Genomic DNA, 22,700 nt, shown 5'->3' with positions numbered 1-22,700 from the left:
ATTTCTGAGGTATGCTCCCCAGTTGGTGTCCTCCTCCTCTTTAACCATAGTTGTTACATATACATATAAGTGAGTCCATAGCAATGTGTCCTGCTGAGTCCTAAAGTGTTGCCTGCTTGCACGCACCATTTTCCAGGACTGAGCACTCAGTACTAGAGAACCCATGAGGTGTTAATTGCTTGTGCTTCTTCCTCTAAGGATGGGGCCCGAGATACTTTCCTTATCTGCACTGCAGTGTCTGCTGGTGTTGTAATAGTCAAGTTCTTACTTAGGCAGCCATGTTGTTGAGATTTCATGGCTGTAACCTCCCTGTCACAGCCAGAAGGCACAATCTCACAGCAGACTTTCTGGTACAGTGGCTCTTAGAATGTTTCTGGTCTCCTTTCTGTGATGCGCTCTAGTCCTCAGTTGCAGAAGTTGTGTTGTAGGATATCACTTGTGATTGTTGCCCACGCTCAGTTGGTTTCCACATTTGACTAATGGTGGCTTTCTTTAATGATTTTCTGCTGCAAAAAGGAGCTTATTTGATGAAAGGTGACCTATACTTATCTGTGGCTTTAAAAATAAGTATTTAGGCCAGGTGGTTGTAGTGCATGCCTATAATCCCAGCACTGGAGAGACAGAGGCAGCCAGATCCTTTGAGTCAGAGGCCAGGCTGGTCTGCAGAAGTGAGTTCCAGGAAGAGAAATCCTGTCTTCAACACAACACAACACAACACAACACAACAAAACAAAATACAACAAAATAGAGTATTTAGAATGCAGTTAAGAATTACAATGATTTAGAAAAATGGTGTAATAGTTCTGTAGGAACTACTTACTCCTAGTAGATATTCAGAAGATATGCGTAGTTGGCTAGCTTATTAATACCAGGCATGATTTCTGTATTGTTAAGCGAGCCTTCAGTCCAATTAGCTGGCTTCTCGTTACCACTAAGGTATAAGCACCAGCATTGTAACTTTAGGGATAGCTTGTCATGCTGGGCATCTTTGTGGGTGTATAGACGTCACAGCTGGGTAGGACCATTGACTGTTTTCCTCCTTTAGCAGATAACATAACACTTTATAGTACTGTCCTGCCTAGTCCTCAGGAAAGAGACCTGTTCCAGCTCAAATCCTTAAAGTCCTATGCCCAAGACACAAGGTATCTTCAGCTATAGGGATTTATTTTCAACTTTTGGAGGTAACCAAGGGCAACAGCAATAGCTTGTGATGTTTTGAGAGTCTCTTAGACTCTTAACTAACATCTCAAAAAGTTTCTCATACCTAATGCTGGGTTTTCATTAGATATGAATCTTGCAGGGCTATTAATCAATCCAAGTGGTGCAGCTCAATTTAAACTACATAATGTATATATACATGTGTATTTATATATTATACATAATTTTATGTAAATATAGAATAATGATTTCCTATGTCTATTTTGAACATGATTAATGTTATCTTTCCCTCCTCCTCACTTTTATATTATCCTTTCTTTCTTCTCCTGAGTTAAAAATCCTTCCTTGTATTTCTCATTTCCCCCTTTATATTACCTGTATTTTGTTATTTCCCTCTCTAGGTGGGGAGCATTCAAAATTCAAAATATAGTACAGATGAATTTTTAAAAATTTAAAAAATTAAAACTACTTTATTCTTACTGTGCAAATGATGAATAGTTTCAATTATTATGTGATGATACTTTCAAAACAAATGACTATATATGCATCCCAAATGAGGTCATATTATGCTTACTACTTTTATTCGCAGGATATTCTGAATAATCTTGAATCGTGTGACCTTGAGGATGATGACCTTATGTTGGATGTGGATTTGCCGGAGGATGCACCTCTTGAAAATGGTAAGTTATGATCAGCGATAAGTCTCCAGATGCATGTGAATGGCTTGATTTTTGCCAGTTTAATAATTGTTAAGTCAAGGTTTCTAAATTTCAGTAGAGCCTTCAGACTGAGAAACAGTCTTTACTGGTTTAAGATAGGTTTCCTTGTAAGTTACATGCTTAAAAAGCTGATTATGTGTGTCTTAAATAGAATTCTGTATGATTTAGCACATTCTATACCTTTATCTAAACAAATGGTAGTATATGTGTGTGTGTACGTGTGTGCGTGTGTGTGCATGTGTGCGTGCACGTGTGCGTGTGCGTGTGTTTAATTATCCTGTTTTCATTCACTTTTTTATTTTGAATTTCAAAAGAAATATACTTAGAGAAACATTTGTATTGTAAAACAGTATAATGTATTTGATAACTATTTTAAGGTCAGTTTTGTGAAAGTACTCACCTTCTGAATGAACCATACATTACCTTTTGATTCCTCTGTACCAGTAGTTGATTAATCTGCTCTAATCTTCCCGGTCAAAGCTGCTTGAGTTCCTTGCTGCCCACCCAAATGTTCTGGATTCCTGAATGAAGCGCATGCTCGCTCTCTCTCTCTCTCTCTCTCTCTCTCTCTCTCTCTCTCTCTTTCTCTCTCTCTCTCTCTCTCTCTCTCTCTCACACACACACACACACACACACACACACACACACACACACACACACACACACACAGCCTTATATTATTTAATATACCTATATCAGTTCAGTGGTTGGGCCACTCCCAAGCTTCCACGCTGCTAATGCCTCCCCTCGGATACTCCTGAATTATTACTTACTAAAACCCATATTCCATCTTTGCTATCCCAGACCAAATTTGGGGGCTGGGGCCACTCTTTCTTGGTTCTTAGTGATTTTATGCTTTCTCTTCTATAGCTCTCAATTCTGCATCTTATTCCTTTCCTGGCAATGGCGATTCTCCCACTCTCCTGCGTCCTTTGCCCTGGAACCCAGAAGTCCCACCTCTGTCTACCTGCCCAGCCATTGGCTACTGGCAACTTTATTTACTAGTTAAAGCCAACCGGGAGCAGGGACCCTCAGCATCTCACAGGCAGACATGCGAGTTCCCGTGTAATTTTGGGAGCTGAATAGCATTAGAACCAATCCACAACATTTTACCCTTTTTGTGCATTAAAAAAGCCTTTTCTGTCAGATATACATTGAACATAGTTGTAACAGTTATGTATACTGTGAGGTAAGATATACATTAATAATGTGCAGTTTATCAATTTTGTCAATTTAGGTACATTACTCTAGCATCTATCCTAATTTAAAGAGCTTACAATTCTTTTTTTTCCCAACCCCCAATCCCACATCCACCCTACCCCTTCCCCTTTGCCTATATAAGGGTGTTCTTTTACCCACCCAAGGAGCTTACAATTCTGTACCTGAATTATGTTTTGATTTTAACTTGCATTGCCATCTAAAAACCATCCTTTCAAATCCAGATCATCTTCCTCAGTGGTAAACAACTTAAGTTTGCTGATAAGACCATAACTAGTCTTCAACCCTGTCAGAGATCCGAGAACAAATTAAATATTGTCTGAAAATATAGGAAGCACAAAAACAGTTACCAAAACTTAAATAATTTGCAAAGACAGCTAACTACCTGGACAGTCCCCTGTTCTTCAAAATATCTGTCTTCAACATCTGTCTTGGCAGAGCTAAGCTGTTGACTGTCCCACCATCTTGTGTCCTTTCCTGGAGTACTTCTGTGTGTAGATGAATTAGCTCAATTCTTGTCCAGTGGCTATATAAAGGTTAGCCATATAAAGGTTATGATGCTCAATATCGTCTTTGAACCATAAAGGGGGTACCATCAGGAGCAGACATGTCTCTTAGTCAAAATATGTAATAATAATGAGATGTCTTTAAATGCCACATTTGTGGATCTCTGATGCTTTGGAAGACTCTCTAACTATATAAAGTATATCTGAACTGTTAAACCTTGACTACTCTTGGCTATTTCTATTTGAATAATGTTGGAAACATCTAACTATAATTAAATCAGAATCTAATATGACGATGAGTTTATTATCTGGCCCGTAACTCGCATTACTTAATCATCCTAAACAGTTTGTAATGGCAGCTATGGAAGGACTGCGGCTGAGCCTTGTGTTCTTAAATGAGTTGCATAGGCACGATGCCTATCTGAGAGTAACAATATTAATTTTGTATCAGTATAAAAATTTGTACTAATGAAAACCTTAAATCTGTATCAGTATATAAATTCTGTACCAGTGTAAGAAATTACAGCTTCAATTTTGCATCAATTATAAAAAATTTCTACCAACATAAGATTGTGGCTATACAATGCTTTGTTTAAGAGTGCATTCAATAATCCGTTCCATAGATTTCCTTCCTGTACAAAATTATGACTATTTCTAATTTATTCCTTAAAATGACAACTATCTATAATGTGTAAAATAGCCATAATCAGATACCCAAACCCAAGGGCTTGTAATGAAGGTTCTCCACAACTCCTTCCTAGTAAATTGGAATGATGAATTTTTTTAAGGGGGTAGAGGGAGGTAGGAAAATTAGAAAAATTGGTCAGACTTAAGAAAGCTAGCTTTAGCATCCTATGCACTTGACTGTTATCTGTATGCTTAGGAGGCTCAGGGTTTGATCGAAGTTTTGGATCTGTCCGAAAGGCTGGATGAACTGAGCACGTCTGCAATCAGTAGCAGTTCCTGAAGCTGTTCTGGAAGCATGTCTCTGGAAACAGCGTCAGGAAGCAGGGGGCTGGGACAGCAGGTCACTTCAGGTTCCTGAGGATGAACCTCATCAGAGCTGCACATTCTGCAGTGTGTGAATCTTACAACCCAAATTTTAACACTAGTAAGATATATGTATGGGTCGTGCAAGGTGCACAGATCAGTTAAGGATGAAATTTTGTTCCTTGTTTGAGCAGGTGAAAGACAACCATCCTTTTATGACTTAATTTGATCAATAACCAATTGTAATAAATCTTCATTCATGCCATGTGAAGGATGGCATGATGAATCTTAAGGGTTTGATAACCAACAAGATTTATTGGTAATTTTAGCTGAAGTTTTGGCCAGAGACATTTTTCTGTCTAAGTTACAGGGCTGTTCCCATGTTGAGGAATCAGGTTACCTGTCCTGTTTGATTTTTTTATTTTCTGTAGCCATGATCTTCAGGGGCTTTTCCCCTGTCGTATCTTATCCTTATCACTGTGGAGGGGGTCACAGCCTTTTCTTCTTTCCTATTAACACACACATAGAACCTCACTCCCAAAATAGCATATCTTTGTCCAGTAACCTAAAATCCTCAAATGGATAGATTGACTCAATACAGCAGCCTCCTTTCTCTTCAGGCCCACTCTACTCTGACCTCTCTCCCAGAGGAGCTTTAATATCATAAGCACCAAACTTATAACCACATGCATTTTGATAATTAAAACAATTCAAAACAAAGCAATATAAACAATTAACTATTCATTGAGACAGTGCTCTTTCACAATCCCCTGCCTTGTTCTTACATGATTAATATTTAATAGTTAGATCAAGATCTAAATTTATTTATTCATCTATACATATTTAAATTCTCCCTTCTATGGAGATTAATATCCCTGTGGGTATATATGTCCCTTTCTCTTTATAGAACTTGAATTAACATCCTTTCCTATGTATTTAATTTCAGTTAAATTCCCTTTTATATTTCTGTATGGGCCCATTTCCAGGCTTATTGTTCTATCCTTAAAACAATGTAATTTTCCTGATTCCTATCTTATTCAGGCCTACTCTCTTCAGCCTGCTTTATCTCAGCATCTGTGGCTTAGGCTCTCTGTAGCAGCCTACAACAGGAGAGAGCGTCTGGCTAAGTCCTTAGCCTGCCACCCATGTCCCTTGGGTTTGCTTGGGGGTATCCTAGTCTCAAGCCACAAACTCCAGAACTGTGCCAGTTCAGCGAGACTTAGTCCTAGTTCTGTGCCTGCACAGCTTGGGGAGGAACCATGTGGTTTGGGCAAAACCTGCAGCTCTGCTAAGAAATCAATTCTCCTCACCTAATCTCACGTCATGATGGGTGTTTTCCATTTGAGAATCTCCAATTAATTTTTAGTAATGAGTTTGAGCCTACAGGTAGGTCAGCGTATGTAGTGGCAGTTGGTTAATCCACTCCAATCTCCCCAATGACAGCTGCTTGAGTTCCTCGATGCTTGCCTGAATGCTCTGGATTCTTGTTTGAAAGACACACACACACGCACACACACACATACACACACGCACACACACGCACACACACACATACACACACACACGCACACACACACACACACACACGCACACACACACAGACACACACACACGCGCACATGCGCGCGCACACACACACACACACACACACACACATGCCTAAATTACTGCCAATCTTCCATATTGCTAAGCCTCCCTTTTGATACTCCAGAATTATTACTTAATAAAACCTATATTCCATCTTTGTTACCTTAGACCAAGTTGGGGGGTGGGGTGGGGCTGGGGCTACTCTCTCTTCTTCAGCTCTCAATCCTTTATCTTTATCTTTTTTTCATTTCTTTCCCACTCCCTTTTTTAAAAATTAATCATTCTATTCTTTTACATCTCAACGATATCCCGCTTCCTAGTTACCCCTCTACAAGCCCATCCCCCCATCCCACAACCTCCCTTTCCTCCTTCCCCTTTGCCTTTATGAGGGTGCTCCTCCACGCACCCATCTTATCCGCTTCACCCCTTTCAGCGTCCCCTTATGCTGGGGTATCAAACCTCCACGGGACCAAGGGCCTCCCCTCCCATTGATGTCAGACAAGACCATTCTCTACTCCCTATGTATCTGGAGCCATGGATCCCTCCCGGTACACTGCTTGGTTGGTGGTCTAGTCCCTTGGAGCACTGGGTGGTCCAGTCAGCTGATGTTATTTTTCACGTGGGGTTGCAATCCCCCCTCAGCTCCTCCAGTCCTTCCACCAGCTCCCTGACCAGGTTCCTGTCAGCAAGTGCCTCTTGGCAATTTCAACAGTTTCAGTTTGTGTCTGCAGAAAGGATGGATCCCCGGGTGGGGCAGTCCCTGGATGGCCCTTCCTTCAGGCTATGCTCCATTTTTTGTCCCCGTTTTTCCTTTTGACAGGGTTAAAAACTTTGAGATGGGTGTGTGGTCCCATCCCCTGACCTGGGGTTGTGACTATCTACTGGAGGTGGTCTCTCCAGGTTCTATCTCCCTTTCTTTGCTAAAATCATCCCCAATGGGTCCTGGGAGCCTCTCGTTTTCCAGGTGTCTGGGAGCCTCCAGTGGCTATCTCCATTTCCTCATACCCCACCCCATCCCCTGCTACATATTTTTATTCCTCAATCTTGTATCTTATTCCTTTCCTCCCTCTCTTCTTTGTCCCTTGCCCTGGAACCCAAAACTCTCACCTCTGTCTCTCTGCCCAGTTATTGGCTGCTGGCAACTTTATTTACCAGTCAAAGCTAACTGATGGCAGGGACCCTCAGTGTCTTACGGGCAGACATGCAGGTTCCCAGGTAATTCTGGGAGCTGAATTAACAGAAATAGCATTAGAACCAATCTACAACTCCTAATCTCAGTCTTCCATTATCTCTGTGTCCCAGTGACCAACCGTGTAGAGCTTTAGACAGTTTATGTGCAGAAGGGCTCTTGTGTTCTTGTCTCTGGTGGTGCGGTGTGGTAGGGCTCTTGTGTTCTCGTCTCCAGAGGTACGGAGTGGTAGGGCTTTTGTGTTCTCGTCTCTGGTGGTGCGGTGTGGTAGGGCTCTTGTGTTCTTGTCTCTGGTGGTGCGGTGTGGTAGGGCTCTTGTGTTCTCGTCTCTGGTGGTGCGGTGTGGTAGGGCTCTTGTGTTCTCGTCTCCAGAGGTACGGTGTGGTAGGGCTTTTGTGTTAGGAAGTAGTAAGAGAGCCGAAGACACCCTTGGGAGTGGGGTTGAACTGTCCTGCTGTTCTGGGAAGAATGGCTGAAGAGGTCTGAGGATTCCCTGTCAGTAAACATTTGAATGGCCTTTCAGGTTTCCCCAGGAGAAGGAAACAGCACAAAGGATGAATTCCTTTTTATGGTGCTAGAACAGTGCGTGGATTTTCAGAAGCTGCGAATATTTGTTCTAAGTGTGCTTTCTTCTCCCCACCTCATCAGTCATATTGCTATTAGTTGGACTCCTTTTTTTTTCATTTCCTGACAAGGTAGGTGTTCTGTTAGAGTCTAAAGAATGAACATGTGTTTATTTCCCTGTTTTATGGATCTCGAATTGCCTGGAATGGCATAGCCTCTGAGACTGTAGATTACTGAGAGGTTCATTATTTTAGGAGTCTGCAGCTACTTTGTGCTGGCTATTCTTAGGATAAATCACAGAAATAGAGCAGGGTAAGCAGAAACTCACATTTTACCTACAGCTTCGAGTCAGGACACTCATTTTAACCGTGTTCTGCTGATGACAGCATGTGTTGTAAGATAGTCTGCCCCACTCTAACTGCTCATGGTGAGAAACTTGGTAGGCTGTGACTGGGCTTGGATTTATAAATCCGTTCATGTGAAGTGCAGAAGGCATCATTACAGGAAGAGACTTTGCTATGGTGCCTCTGGCACGTGGGCTCTTCTGCAGCCAAAATGGAGTCCCAGTCCCAGGAAAGAAAGATCATAGCCAGGACCAGGAGGACCAGGAAGTGAGCGGCCAGCAGAGGGAGTTGAAACTGTAGTTGCTGCTGAAGTCTGAGTTACTGACATGAGAGATCAAGAGAAAATAAAATATAAGCCATCAAGAACGACTGTGCACACAGTAACAAGACATCATACTGCAGGAGATGTGGCGTGCTTAATGTTTTTTGTTTTTTCAAGGCTGGTAGGGAAGGCTGAGGGATTCCCTCTTTGGGATAAGTCACAGCAGGGGTAGTGCGTGCCACTTTGACGGTTACTATAACCTCTCTTTAGAAATTTTATTCTCTTTCTGAGCTGATGCATGAAACACAAATCCAAGTAGTCTTAGAACTTTCTTCATTTGTAGAGCATAGCCTAGTTATCCTCATGTTTGACAGATGAATGTCAGGGAGATAAGCAATATTCAAGGTCTTCATTGCATACTCCTGTGAAGTGGACAGGAACTCTAGTAGCATTGCATATATGCTACAGATCTTTCCTAAAAGAAAACATAATATTGGCTCTTTTGAATAGAAATAGTGCTAAAGAAAGTGGTATTGGCCTAAAATTAGTTCTCTCTGTAGACACCTAAAATAAAGTAGTATTTATGTTTACTACTCTAGGAGGACAGAAAGTAACTTTTTGACTATTTTTGGCTGTGGGATAAGAATGTTGGAAGAACTGGTAGGTTAGGGATCTTTTAACATGTTGTTGACCTTAGTGGTCATTGGCTTCTACTTCAGGACATTATACACTTGGCTCTCTGAACCCTCACATGTTTCAGCTTTACTAATTCTGCTAGTAGTATTGGTATTTGTCCTCAAAGAAGACAGGCATGTCAGTGAAACCTTCTACATGACTTGATCTGGTTACAGGTTGCTGTGACCTCATTAAGAACAGGTGTTCCTTTACTGAAAGTTTTCTGTATGTGTTGGGGGTTGTTTGTGTGTCTGCATGTATTTGGGGGTGTGTTTTCCTGTCTCTGTGTGTATGAGCCAGAGGCCAGATAATGCATGCGCTTCTGTATTCCTCACCTCCTTATTGTTTGAGACAGGGTCTCTTCTTGGAATTTGAGGTTCCCCATTTTGTCTGGACTAGCTGGTCATTGACCTCCAGGATGCTCTAGTGTCTGCCCACCTTGGGCTGGGGGCACAAGGCATCCATGGCCAAGTCCTCTTTGTGTATGGGTATGTGAAGTTTAGAACTCTGGGCCACTTGTTTGCAGGGTAATATGTCCTGTTGAGCCATCACCGTAGACTCTTTAAAAGGAGGAAGTCGGGAAGAGAGGACTTGCGTGATGATCACATCTGTGTACAAGTCTTTTTCTCTGAGTGTGGTACATACCAAGCCAGGGAGGGAAGGATGTCTTAGTGTAATGGGCGTTGAACAGTTCCAGTCTGGGATTCGGGGACATCCACTTCTGAGTGTTCTGGTGACTTGTGGATGAGTCTGTAACAGTAATGAAGTTTAAGATGATGTTATAGTTTATGCATATTATTAAAACATTTGATTACTTACCCCTCTGAGTGCTGTGATATGACATTTGTGATGGAGACTGAGAAGGAGTAGCACTGAGTAATGTGGAAGGACAGAACACAGGTGAAAGGGCACCTGAGCCATGAAGAATGGAACACAGTCAAGTGTTCTAACTTTAATGTTTAAGGTGTCTTGGGTAAGTGCAGAAAAAGAAACGTAACTCATAGTGAGGGTGACCAGACCCGAGGTGTAGCCCACGGACTCGGAATGGCTCTCCTAAAAGAAACATAATTCATAGTGAGAGTGACCAGACCCGAGGTGTAGCCCACGGACTCGGAATGGCTCTCCTAAAAGAAACATAATTCATAGTGAGGGTGACCAGACCCGAGGTGTAGCCCACGGACTTGGAATGGCTCTCCTAAAAGAAACATAATTCATAGTGAGGGTGACCAGACCCGAGGTGTAGCCCACGGACTCGGAATGGCTCTCCTAAAAGAAACATAATTCATAGTGAGAGTGACCAGACCCGAGGTGTAGCCCACGGACTCTGAATGGCTCTCCTAAAAGAAACATAATTCATGGTGAGAGTGACCAGACCCGAGGTGTAGCCCACGGACTCGGAATGGCTCTCCTAAAAGAAACATAATTCATGGTGAGAGTGACCAGACCCGAGGTGTAGCCCACGGACTCGGAATGGCTCTCCTAAAAGAAACATAATTCATGGTGAGAGTGACCAGACCCGAGGTGTAGCCCACGGACTCGGAATGGCTCTCCTAAAAAAAACATAATTCATGGTGAGAGTGACCAGACCCGAGGTGTAGCCCACGGACTCGGAATGGCTCTCCTAAAAGAAACATAATTCATGGTGAGAGTGACCAGACCCGAGGTGTAGCCCACGGACTCGGAATGGCTCTCCTAAAAGAAACATAATTCATAGTGAGAGTGACCAGACCCGAGGTGTAGCCCACGGACTCGGAATGGCTCTCCTAAAAGAAACATAATTCATAGTGAGAGTGACCAGACCCGAGGTGTAGCCCACGGACTCGGAATGGCTCTCCTAGCTGCGCAGACGTTCCTTAAGATGAGTGGGGTTTCCCGTGGTCCTGCCAAGGTGGGACCCCCCCCCCCCCGCCACCTCGCAGGGGATTGTTGGGGGATGGGTGGGGAAGGAAACACCCTTATAGAAGAGGAGGGGGAGGGGTTGGGGGCTGATGGACAGGAAATAGGAAAGGGAATAATATTTGAAATGTAAATAAGAAATACCCAATTTAATAAAATTGAAAAAAATATCCAATTAAATAAAAAAGAAAAAAAAGATGCACAGGGTTTGGGACTGGGCAAGTGTGTGTTTGAGTGACCACCTTTGATCTAGCTGTGCGAAGTTTTTATTTGGCAGTTCTTTTTAATGTAATACTTTAGTAAAATAAAGCAAACATTACAAGGTGCCTTTTGTTCTTTTGAGAAGCTTATGTAGAAGTTTAAAGTTAGGGAGCCGGCCAAGTGCCTTGCGTCCTCTGTCCTCTGAGAAGGCTTGTATCAACTGCCCCGCTTTCTCCCTCTCTCCCTGTCTTGTTAGTAGTCGTTGTTTTTCTAATGTCTTTGTAAATAAGGGGTGCTTAGAGCTCCAATTGTTTATCCTCTGGTAGATCATCTTTCTTCTTGGAGGATATTTTTTTATTTTAAGCCTCAAATCTGCTTTTTTTTTTTTTTTTTTGAACTCATCCCAGATCTTCAAGCTTAGGTACTTAGGTGGTGTTCTCTCTCTCTCTCTCTCTCTCTCTCTCTCTCTCTAAGTGAAGGTTTTCACAGAGAGTGAGGAAGATGGGTAGTATTTGTTTTAGGATCTTGTGAATACTTTCTGAGGGTGTTCATCTGTTCCTGATGCCTGCAATGAATTTAGCTGTCATCCTGCCCCTATATTTTCCTTGCAGGCCTGAATCAGAGCTCAACCTGTGTTTGCAGGAAAGACTTAATCAGAAAACCCTTTCTATATCGTCTGTCTTTCATGATCCATTCTAGGTTTCTGGTTGTTTGTTTGTTTGTTTTGAGATGGGGTCTAACTGTGTAGCTTTGGTGAGATGGGGTCTAACTGTAGCTTTGGTGAGATGGGGTCTAACTGTTGTAGCTTTGGTGAGATGGGGTCTAACTGTGTAGCTCTGGTGAGATGGGGTCTAACTGTGTAGCTTGGGTTGGCCCACAACTAACTGTACACAGACCAGGCTGACCTTGATGTCACAGAGGTTCCCTTGCCTCTGCTTCCTAAATACTGGAATTACAGGTGTGTACCGCCATGCCTAACTCCCACTATAGGATCTTCGTTTTGCATCTTCGTTTTTGTACGCAGTGTCTTTTAATTATGAACTAGTTGATACAGATCTGCAAACGCTATATTATGATTCCTAAGAGCTATTCCAGATTGCCCTGGGGATTTTTCCCAATGCCATTTAGACCTTTTAGCCATGTTTTGAAGCCCAGAAGACCAGATTATACAGTTTTCTCTGTTCTGAAAGCATTTAACTTCACCACATACTGTACATGAGGCTTTTTTCTAGTTTAAAAGGAATGGCAACAGGTCAGAGGCAAAGATGCTTCAGAAGGAAATGCAAGAGGCATGGAATTGTGGGTGAGGAATCGTGAAACATTTTGGCTTGAGTTGTGACTTGGAAGGAACAGTTGTACTTGGTGAGAGATTGTTTTAATTTTGCAAGCTGTTCTTTTTTTTTAAACCTTGACCTGAATTAGTATACCAAGGAATTTCACAAGGAAACAGTTTTGCAATCTGAATTTCTTTTGGAAGGCTTTTGGATGTTTGTAATTGGTTCTCTCTATTGTAGAGTGCCTCTTTCTGTTGTAGGGTGTTTCTCAATATTTCTGGTATGTCAGAAATGCAGCCGTGTTACCTTTCCTCTTGTTTAGGAAATGCTAATGGCCAGCCCATCGCCCACAAAACACACCTGGCCTTTGTTACATCAGAGTATAATCCTCAGGTTAGTGGCTTGCCCTAGTCAATGTCTTCTCTGTATACTGTTAATCATTTTAGCCAGTCTGTTTAGACTTTAGACTTTGCTGAAAGGATGTTTGTCTAACACTTGCTGACTAGATTGTACTTTTCCTGTGCTCAAGTCATAAGGTCACATTTCTGCTACACTTTGTATTGAGACGCATGAGGCTAGCTTACTTCTGCTTGCTTCTAGTTATGTGTGTTTTTTTTTATAGAAATTTATCTTTCTATGCCAGTACTGTGTGAAATAATTCAAGTTTACGATTTTTTCACTTACATGATTTTTCTTTCATTTTAAAAATGAAATTGCAATTGAAAACTTTCTTTTTATTTTTTTCCTGCTTAAGATTCCCTTAAATTCTTTTTTTTCTTATATTGGATTTTTTTTATTTACATTTCAAATGTTATTCCCTTTATTGTTTTCCTCGACATAAGCCCTCTATCCCACCCCCCTCCCCTTATTCTATAAGGGTGATCCCCTCCCCATCCACCCCACTTCCTGCTGCCCCCAGCCTGACATTCCCCTACATGGGGGGTCCAACCTTGGCAGGACCAAAACTTTCTTGATAGCATAAAATTTAAAAAATGCCTCCCCTCAGGCACTGGGAGTCATGATCCCATCCTATCTTTCAGCCAGTTCCTTATACAACAGTTATTACGTGTGTCCTCGGCACTCTCCTGGGACTTGAAAGTTGTAAGAGAAAAAGCTAGGATACATTTGGAACCATGTTGTGTTCCTTTATCACACCAGAGAACATGACACCCAGTCTGACATAGCCATGTTCACACCACAAAGCTCTGTTAGCTGTGTTAGACCCTTTTCCCTCTCCAGTGCGCTAACACCCTGACTATCTGTCTCTTACAGTACCAGAACTAAAAGATGCTGCCATTGTTGTTGGAACTAGTGTCCACCTTCAGAAGGAAGGAAATGGCTCTCCAGAAATGTCTTCAGGTCCTGGTTAGGATCACGTCTGGCTGAAAGGTGTTTTTAAATCAGCGTCTTAACTTAGCTCCAGTATTTCTGAGTTACGTACGGTAGCTTCAGACTTCCTCTCCTCTGAGGTTTCCCATAGGTACCACCAGCGTTCATTCTTCAGGGAACTTCCTTACCCTGTAGTCTTACCGTGCTCTTCTTTGTGGGCCCCAGAACCAGGTTGTTAGTGATCTCCCTCTGTGACTCTGTTGTTTTTACTTCCTTTTCTATTTTGTATCTTTTATTCTGTCAAGGACTCTCTTAGTATTGCCTAGATATCCAGCACTAATATTTTAATATTGCCATCTTAGCTAGATTGTAAAGTTTGTAGAGATGCGCAGGATGGGCAGATGCCTGAGAAGTATAGACGCAGCACTCCCAGGAGAGTCCTTAGAAGTTATGTCTGAAAGTTTGAACTTCCGTCTGTTGCAGTGGCAGATGTCTGTCTCTCAGCTATCCTGCTGCTAAGATTGAGTTCAGCTCTCAGTAAGGATTCCTAGTTTGGAGTCTGGCCACCAAAGCAGCACAGTAATTTGTGTGATGTCATTGTTCTCACATGTGACTTGCTGGCCTGGGCTGCTTGCCTCTTGTTACTCTGCAGTGTGCTGATCTTTATTCTAGCAGTATATCAGGTCATTCTAATAAGGAAGTAGATTCCTATGGTACTGGAAATTTCTTTTCCCAAATTAAAGGAGCATGTGAAAGGCAGCTGTGTAGCGCTGCTGAATTGTGGAGTGTCTTAGTGCTGGGGGAAGTACGCTGGGACTCATTGCACCTGTGAGTGTGAGCCTCCGTGTGTTTGCTCGGGATGTTGCAGGAGAGACTAAGCAGAAACACACTTTAGACTTTTAAGATTAACTTTTTAGCCTCTGCCACCTCATTCTACGGCTGTTATGCAATGAAGTGGTCCTTACACCTTTATTACCCTTCAGCTTTCCATAGCCAAACTTAAACTTCTCTTAGTTTTAAAAATAAAATGACAAATTATTGGAAGTAATTTCACATGTTAGACTTCTTTTAAAAGAGATTTCTACAAAAGAACACTGTTTATCAGTAGGCACGGACTCCTCATGACTGCAGACAGACCTTCAGTGTGCTTATGAAGCACGCTTAAGTCGTTTGGTTTTGTTTTTTCTGCATCATCCTTTTGTAAAATGGGCAACTTTTTCGTCTTCTGTAATGAGATAATCAGCTAATTTCAAAGCCAAGTATCTGTCTGGTTAATGATAACAGGCACTTAAGTTTTAAAAAGCACGATTATATTAAATGTTTTTATCACAAGAAATTCTGAACTTTTCCATTTAGTTCTTGGACTAGTGAAGCCCTTCCTGTCTCATGGCATGGGTTAGTGTTTACGAGTATTTTTAGTAACAGTCCTAACTCAGTAGCTATGTAAGCACTGAGCGAAGATGGAGTCACAGGGCAGGCTGGGCTTGCTTCCCACAGGGAGGGCTGGGAGTGGGGCAGGAAGGAAGGCCTGTTTGAGCGGCGCCTTGCGTGCAACTATGTCTGAGTAGGCAGCCGGCAACACAATGTCTCCCTTGTACCAAGTAGCCTTCTCAGAGAGCGCTCCGAGATGTGAGAGCACTGCGTTTGGGTGAGTGAAGAGGCTCGGTGCCTCAGGGATTCTTGTGGAGTTTTTGTGGTGTTTGGATTTCAGGAGCCGACTGTTGTTAAGAAACACTCGCTTTGTTTTCAGTAACATTTTAATCTTTCTGAGCCAGCCCTGTTGCAGACAGATTCGAGCAGTTTACTGTTTAAAAGTGTGAGCTTTATTTAAAAACACAATCATGTATGATGAAAGCTAAATTTGTGCTTCTTGGCTGAGAAACTTAATTGGAGCATTCCTTTGTAAGAATGGGTCCTGTGCTGTTCTTAAGATCTACCTTTTTGTATTGGGAATATGTAAGTGGATTTTAGCAGTTTCCCCGTATTTTACAACCGTCCAACAGTAGTTGCTCACTTACGTGGTTGATAGAGAAGTATAATTTACTTCATTTTGGATATATAAGGTTCAGTTCTCACTGTAAGAACTAGTTTTCTTTGGAAAATGTTATTTTGTGATTCACTAGCATACATGGCTGGTGCTTTTAGAAGTAAAAAAATACTTTTAGCAGCATTTAATTATCAGGCCATAGCAGTTGACTTTTCATAGTGTACACATATTTATAGACTGTTGCTTTTTAATCTGCCCAGTGGACTGTGACAATATGAACCGCTTTGACCGAACAGACAGAAATGTCCGACAGTCGCAGGACGGATTTTGGAAAAGGCCATCGCAGAGGTGGAGTGGACAGGACCATTACCACCTTAGCCATCCTGATCACTATCATCACCATGGAAAAAGTGACTTGAGCAGGTGAGTGTGCTCTAACTGCGCCTTCGTGTCTGTCCTTGCCTAACCTGACTAACAGTTCTATTGCCAAGCTGATTTTGCCTGGTTTTCAAAGCACCAAAACCAGTTCAGGTTATGTGTGATATGTAATTGTTACATATGTAATTGTTACAATAACTAATCATTTTTTAGCTGAAATCTTTTTTAGTAGCTTTTTCACAGGTTTGCAAATGGCATTTGTGACATGCACTTTTAAGTTGTGATTGACTTGGGGTGGGGCTCTGCATTTCAGAATTAATGAATGCTGACTTTATATTTTTTAGAAATAATATTGTACAAAGTAACAACTAAGTTACTGGTTTTATTTTGCTTATGAGTTAAAAATATAAAATTCCACAAATACTGTTAAAGGGGGCCATGTGACACCAGAAGGACTTTACATTCTGTAACAGGGAGTAGTATGGATTGGATCAGACCATGTACTTACTATAATGGCTTCCCAGCCATTCACACCTGAGCTTCCCCTGTTGTAGATTAGCTTTGCAAGTTAGGTCTCTCTAAGCCTTTGCACACCTCAGTCTTCGCTGTACCATTTGTGAGCTGGCTTAAAGAGACTTTCCTGTGAGTATTCATGGATCAGGGAAAGGTGTGTGCTGTAGTGGGTTTGTGGTTAACAATGGCAGTTTTGGTTTGGTTTTGTTTATTCTAATTTTGAATATCTCATTCCACAAAGTATTTATGTCTATCATGGAGCATATCACACTGCAAATAATAAAACTGAGATGAAAAATAATAGAAGAAAAGTATATGTTCCTCTGTGCTCTCTAAAGCAAGAAGTAGAGTTGTTGCTCAGGGTCCTTATAGCAGAGGCCGAGAGCAAAGCCTGACATATCAGCAGATACATGGTATGTATAAGATGGGCATTTGACATGTCAGCACACACAGTATGTATAAGATGGGCATTTGACATGTCAGCACACACAGTATGTATAAGTGGGCATTTGACATGTCAGCACACACAGTATGTATAAGATGGGCATTTGACATGTCAGCACACACAGTATGTATAAGAAGGGCATTTGACATGTCAGCACACACAGTATGTATAAGGTGGGCATTTGACATGTCAGCACACACAGTATGTATAAGATGGGCATTTGACATGTCAGCACACACAGTATGTATAAGATGGGCATTTGACATGTCAGCACACACAGTATGTATAAGATGGGCATTTGACATGTCAGCACACACAGTATGTATAAGATGGGCATTTGACATGTCAGCACACACAGTATGTATAAGATGGGCATTTGACATGTCAGCACACACAGTATGTATAAGATGGGCATTTGACATGTCAGCACACACAGTATGTATAAGATGGGCATTTGACATGTCAGCACACACAGTATGTATAAGATGGGGCATTTGTTTCTCCAGGACGTAGTCCCCATACAAGACAAACACAGAGAAATTTGGACATACACTGGGTGGCACCGTAATTTTCCTAACTCTTGTTCTTCTGCCTAAGCTGAACAAGTTCTAGTCAATAAAATATTCTTCAGTAGATTAAGGAAAAATGGGATCCAAGTGAGTCTTTGTGCTGGAGCAAGCACATAGAAGGTGTAATTGGGCAGTCTGGGGAGTGCATACAGTACTTCTAGGCATTATGGCTTTGGTGGGAGCAACATCAGAGTGAATCCTGCCAGATAAGAGCCTGGTGTAAAGATGGCCTTCATGACCACTGATGGGATCCCACTTGTCTAATCTTACATATGTGTTTATAGTGACTTAAACTAAGGCTGGCGTATGAAGCCTAACTAAGTGACAAGCATTGAGTGTTATTTTTGCTTCACTGTCACCGTAGCACCCAACAGAAATGGCTAACAGACAGGATAGGGTTGTTTTCACCCAATTTCAAAGTTTGAGCCAATCAGGGCTCGGAGGGAATGGTGGAGCTCGTGGTTTGAGGAACAAATGGCAGAGGTTCCTTACGTCACTACACACCAGGAAGTAGAGAGCGAGGCTGGCGCTAACTGCCAGCTATAACTTTCAAAAGCTCGGCCTTAATGGTTTATTTCCATCAATCTCCTCCCATACATTCTCCAACTTCCTAGAATGTCATTACCATCTGGATCAGGAGCTTGTGAGAGAGACGTCATATTCAAACCATAACAAATGCTTAGTTTTAAAACTTTTTCATTCACTTAATACTCACTGGTAGCCTGTATAATGTATGCTTCCCTAAAGGCTTGAGCTGATGAGAATTTGGAGATAGTACGAGAAGTGCAAGTTGTGGATTGGGAATGACTTCTTGGACTATTGTGTTAAAGATGATAGAATTCTGCATTGATATGGCTTAATAGTAGACATCTTTACACTGAAGCTAGGGAAAGACTTGTGTCTGCCATTTCTCACATATATGTGTAATATATAGTCTGCGGAGAGAAAGCATGTGTTATTGCTGTGATAATGGGTGCCTAGTAAAGGTATTGAAAAGGGTTACCATGCGTGTGCAGCTGTGTTTGTATGTTCTATCTAGGATAATACAGAGTAAGGATGTTACTTTGAATCAGTCCTACAGTTCTGACCTGGAGACTGCAGGGGATTAGTGTCTTAGTGGGGCATGTGAAAGAGAGCTGTGAGCATTCAGCCAGGAACAAGGGCAGTGCAGAAGTTTGCATGACAGAGTCTGGCATTTTCAGAGAACCATTCTTCAGGTTTATCATAGTTGGACCTTAGCCTATTAGAAATGGAATGGGGGTGGTGTGGGGGCTGGAGAAATGGCTCAGCAGTAATAGCACTGGCTGCTGTCCCAGAGGACCCAAGTTCAAGTTCCAGAACCAACATATGGTGGCTTACAACTCTCTCTAATCCCAGTTCCAGGGGGTGATACCATACTCTCTTCAACTCTGCAGACACCATGCACACACATGCTACTTAGATATACATAGGAACAAACATCCAGACACATAAATAAATAAAATTTATAGAAAATTAAAGAAACGGAATGGATAGCATGGAGGTAATTGTCTCTGTCCTTAGAAATGTCCCAACTGAGACTGAGTAAAGGTAGAAAACACACCTCATCCGCCCCCCCCACCCCCCCAGTAAAGTCCAGAATGCTAAACTCTGATTCCCTATATATTAGCAGGTACAGAAGAGAGTTCTTTGGTCAGGTAAATTTAAGAACGAACAAATTAAATTATTTGTTTAAATGGTGGCTGCATTTTACCTGTTTCTATAAATTGTGACTTTGAAGAATTTAGTGAAAGATAATATATAGCATTTTCCCAAATCTCTTTTTAGAGCTGATATGCTTTAAAGCGCTTGTGATTGTGAATTGCTAGTTCCCAGAAGTTTGTGTTGAGGGGAGAGCACAAACAGTATCATTGCGATTGCCAATCTGATGCATTCAGCATGGAGCTCCCTCAGGACTGGCTGAACTCACTGATAGTACTTGACTGGTTCATTTTATCTTCAAGATTCCCATGTCTGTGCTGGGTTTTCTAATCATGCCTGAGCTACATACAAGGTTGGGTGTCACACAAAGAAATTTACCACAACAGGCCTTAGAACTGTCATTTTCTGTGTTCTACTTAGTGCTAAAGACTGAGACTATAAACCACCAGGGTATCATGGTCCATTATGGCATTCTGTCAGGGTATCATAGTTCATTATGGCATTCTGTCAGGGTATCATGGTCCATTATGGCATTCTGTCAGGGTATCATAGTCCATTATGGCATTGTGTCTCATCAGTAGCTTGCCTGCTGTTTCAGAACTATTGCTCCACATGTCCTCTGCTATTCTCATCATAATGCCACCTCTTTCTTTTACCCTGCTTAATATTCCACTCCCATTTTCTCCCAATAGTTCTCTTTTCCTAAAATGTTTACATTATATAGAATTCTCTCTACCCTAACAAAGCGTACAGCCCTGCCCTCCTTGTGGTTATTCTAATTAAAACTGAAATCTAGCTCTTAACTAAGTGCATTGCCTTTCCAGTAGCATTTCTATAGGTGAGATCTTTATGGTTTAGGAGTCCTAGTATGGGGCGTGACACTTTCACTCTTAATCGTCACTTCTAAGTGAAGTATTTTTTTCTCACCCCCTCCCCCAGCTGAGGATGGAACCCAGGCCTTGCGCACTTCCTAGGTAAGCACTCTACCACTGAGCTAAATCCCCAACCCCTTAAGTGAAGTATTTTTAAGTCACTAGTTTGAGACTCAGATCAGCTCCTGTTCATTCATCCCTCTATGTATACTTTATAAAACTCTGTGGCTCACTGGCCTACTCCATTATAATATTCAACCATGAATAATTTATTGTTATACAAAGGACTCTTAACTTTGTCCTTAGCTCTTAGGATTTTATGTATACTCGACTTCATCTGAGAACAGGTAGTTTTACTTTGTCCTTTTCAATCTGTATAGTTTTCTTTCTTGTACACATAGAATATTTTTCATTCTTTCTTTGCCACATCTTTTGTCATGGTGTTGAATATCAGTAGTGAGAGCCAATAGCTATCTATGCCTTGTTTCTGATATTAGGGAGAAAATATTCATTTACTGTTGAGAAAGGTATTGTTTGTTTTGTTGCTTTTTGTTTTTGAAATAGATTTCATTTTAAATCTGAAGACATTCCCTTCTGCTTAGACTTTGTTGAATATATATATTTTTTACACTCCAGATTTTATTTCCCTCCTGGTCCACCCTCTGACTGTTTCACATCCCACACCTTCTCCCCACCCCCTCCTCTCTTTACGAGGATGTCTCCACCCCCCTCCCCACCAGACATCTATACTCCCTGGGCCCTCCAGTCCCTTGAGGGTTAGGTGCATCTTTCTGAGGGAACCCAGACCTGGGAGTCCTCTACTGTGTATGTGTTGGGGGCCTTGTATCATCTGGTTTATGCTGCCTGGCTCCAGTGTCTGAGAGATCTTGGGGGTCCAGGTTAAATTGAGACTGCTGGTCCTCCTACAGGGTCACCCTCCACCTCAGCTTCTTCCAGCTTTCCCTAATTCAACAGAGGGGTCAGCAGCTTCTGTTCATTGGTTGTGTACACAGATCTGCATCTGAGTCTTTCAGCTGCTTGTTGGGTCTTTCGGATGGCAGTCATGGTAGGTTCCTTTTTGTGAGTACTCCATAGCCTCAGTAATGGTGTCAGGTCTTGGGGCCTCTGCTTGAGCTGGAACCCACTTTGGGCCTGTTGCTGGGCGTTTTTTTTTTTTCCCCCTTAGGCTCTTCTCCATTTCCGTCCCTGCAGGTCTTGCAGGCCTTTCAGACAGGAACAATTATGGCTCAGATTTGACAATGGGAGAGCAACCCCACCCCTCACTTGGTGCCCTGTCTTTCTGCTGGAGGTGGACTCTGCAAGTTCCCTCTCCCCACTGTAGGGCATTTCATCTAAGGCCCCTCCCTTTGAGTCCTGAGAGTCTCTCACCTCCCGGGTCTAGGGTACATTCTGGATGGTCCTTCCAACCTCCTACTTTCTGATGTTGCCTATATCTATTCTTTGTTGGCCCTCAGGTCTTAAGTCCTTTACCCCCACCCTCTGTCCCTGTCTTCTTTCCCTCCCAGTTCCCTTCTCCCCTCCCTTTGTTGAATATCTATCATGGTAGCATCCTGTGTTTTCTCTAGTGACTTTTCAGTAGACTCCCCCTCCTATCATTCTTGTTACTACATTGACTTGGAGATATTTAGCCAGCCATTTATTTCTTGAATTATTCAGTTTTTTGGCATGCGCCTTTTACATTTGTTTGTTACATATTTTTATGTATCTATTCTCAAGTGCTAGTTTAGTTTTGTTGAGGTGGATGTTGTTTTGGTTATAGGTCATTTAGGGTGAATTGCGAGCTGTCACCTTTTATAAGTATTTTTGAGAAGAGTTTGTGAAGGACTTTTTTTTACTGATTTTAAATTAGACTTGGACTTTTCTTTGTGGAAAAAAATTACACTGATAATTTAATATCTGTAGATATTCTATAGATTCCTCTTAGGTCTTAGAGTACGTTTTTACCCACGTCCTTTGGTTCCTTGATGACTATTTGGTTTGATATGTTTGTTACTGAAGGCAAACATCTAGACGTACTGTATTCTCCTGCATCACCCAGACTTCTAGGGAAGGAAGGTAGGCTGGCAGCAGATTCTATTCTCTTGGAGTGGCTTCTGTCTTAAACTTCTCCTTTATCTTAGGGATTGTTGTGCTGGAGGTGGAATGCTTTGTTGGTCGTCTTTCTCTTAAGACATTGACTCCTTGCTTCCTGATGAGAACTCAACTCTTATTTAACATTTCTTTACCATCAGGAGTCACTCTTCTTTGTCATCTAAACAAACACTCACTTTGATGTTGGCTTCTCAGAGTTAGATGATGGTGTGACTAGGTTTATTATGTCTGG

General features: G+C 41.9%; 1 protein-coding gene across 15 annotated transcripts in view; it reads left to right on the top strand.

Moving 5' to 3' along the window:
* Ccser2 (coiled-coil serine-rich protein 2) overlaps positions 1-22,700 on the top strand; it is a 112,961-nt gene that overhangs the window by 49,248 nt on the left and 41,013 nt on the right. For 10 of the 15 annotated variants that reach the window (XM_087588235.1, XM_087588232.1, XM_087588231.1 and 7 more), the window contains 2 exon segments: positions 1,748-1,838; positions 16,160-16,322. In XM_087588235.1, the coding sequence (XP_087444361.1) occupies positions 1,748-1,838; positions 16,160-16,322 (254 nt within the window). 15 annotated transcript variants of the gene reach the window in all.

This window comes from Rattus norvegicus, chromosome 16 (assembly GCF_021556685.1).
Source record: "Rattus norvegicus strain SHRSP/BbbUtx chromosome 16, alternate assembly SHRSP_T2T, whole genome shotgun sequence".
Lineage (NCBI taxonomy): Eukaryota > Metazoa > Chordata > Mammalia > Rodentia > Muridae > Rattus > Rattus norvegicus.
This window is presented reverse-complemented; position numbering and strand designations above follow the sequence as displayed.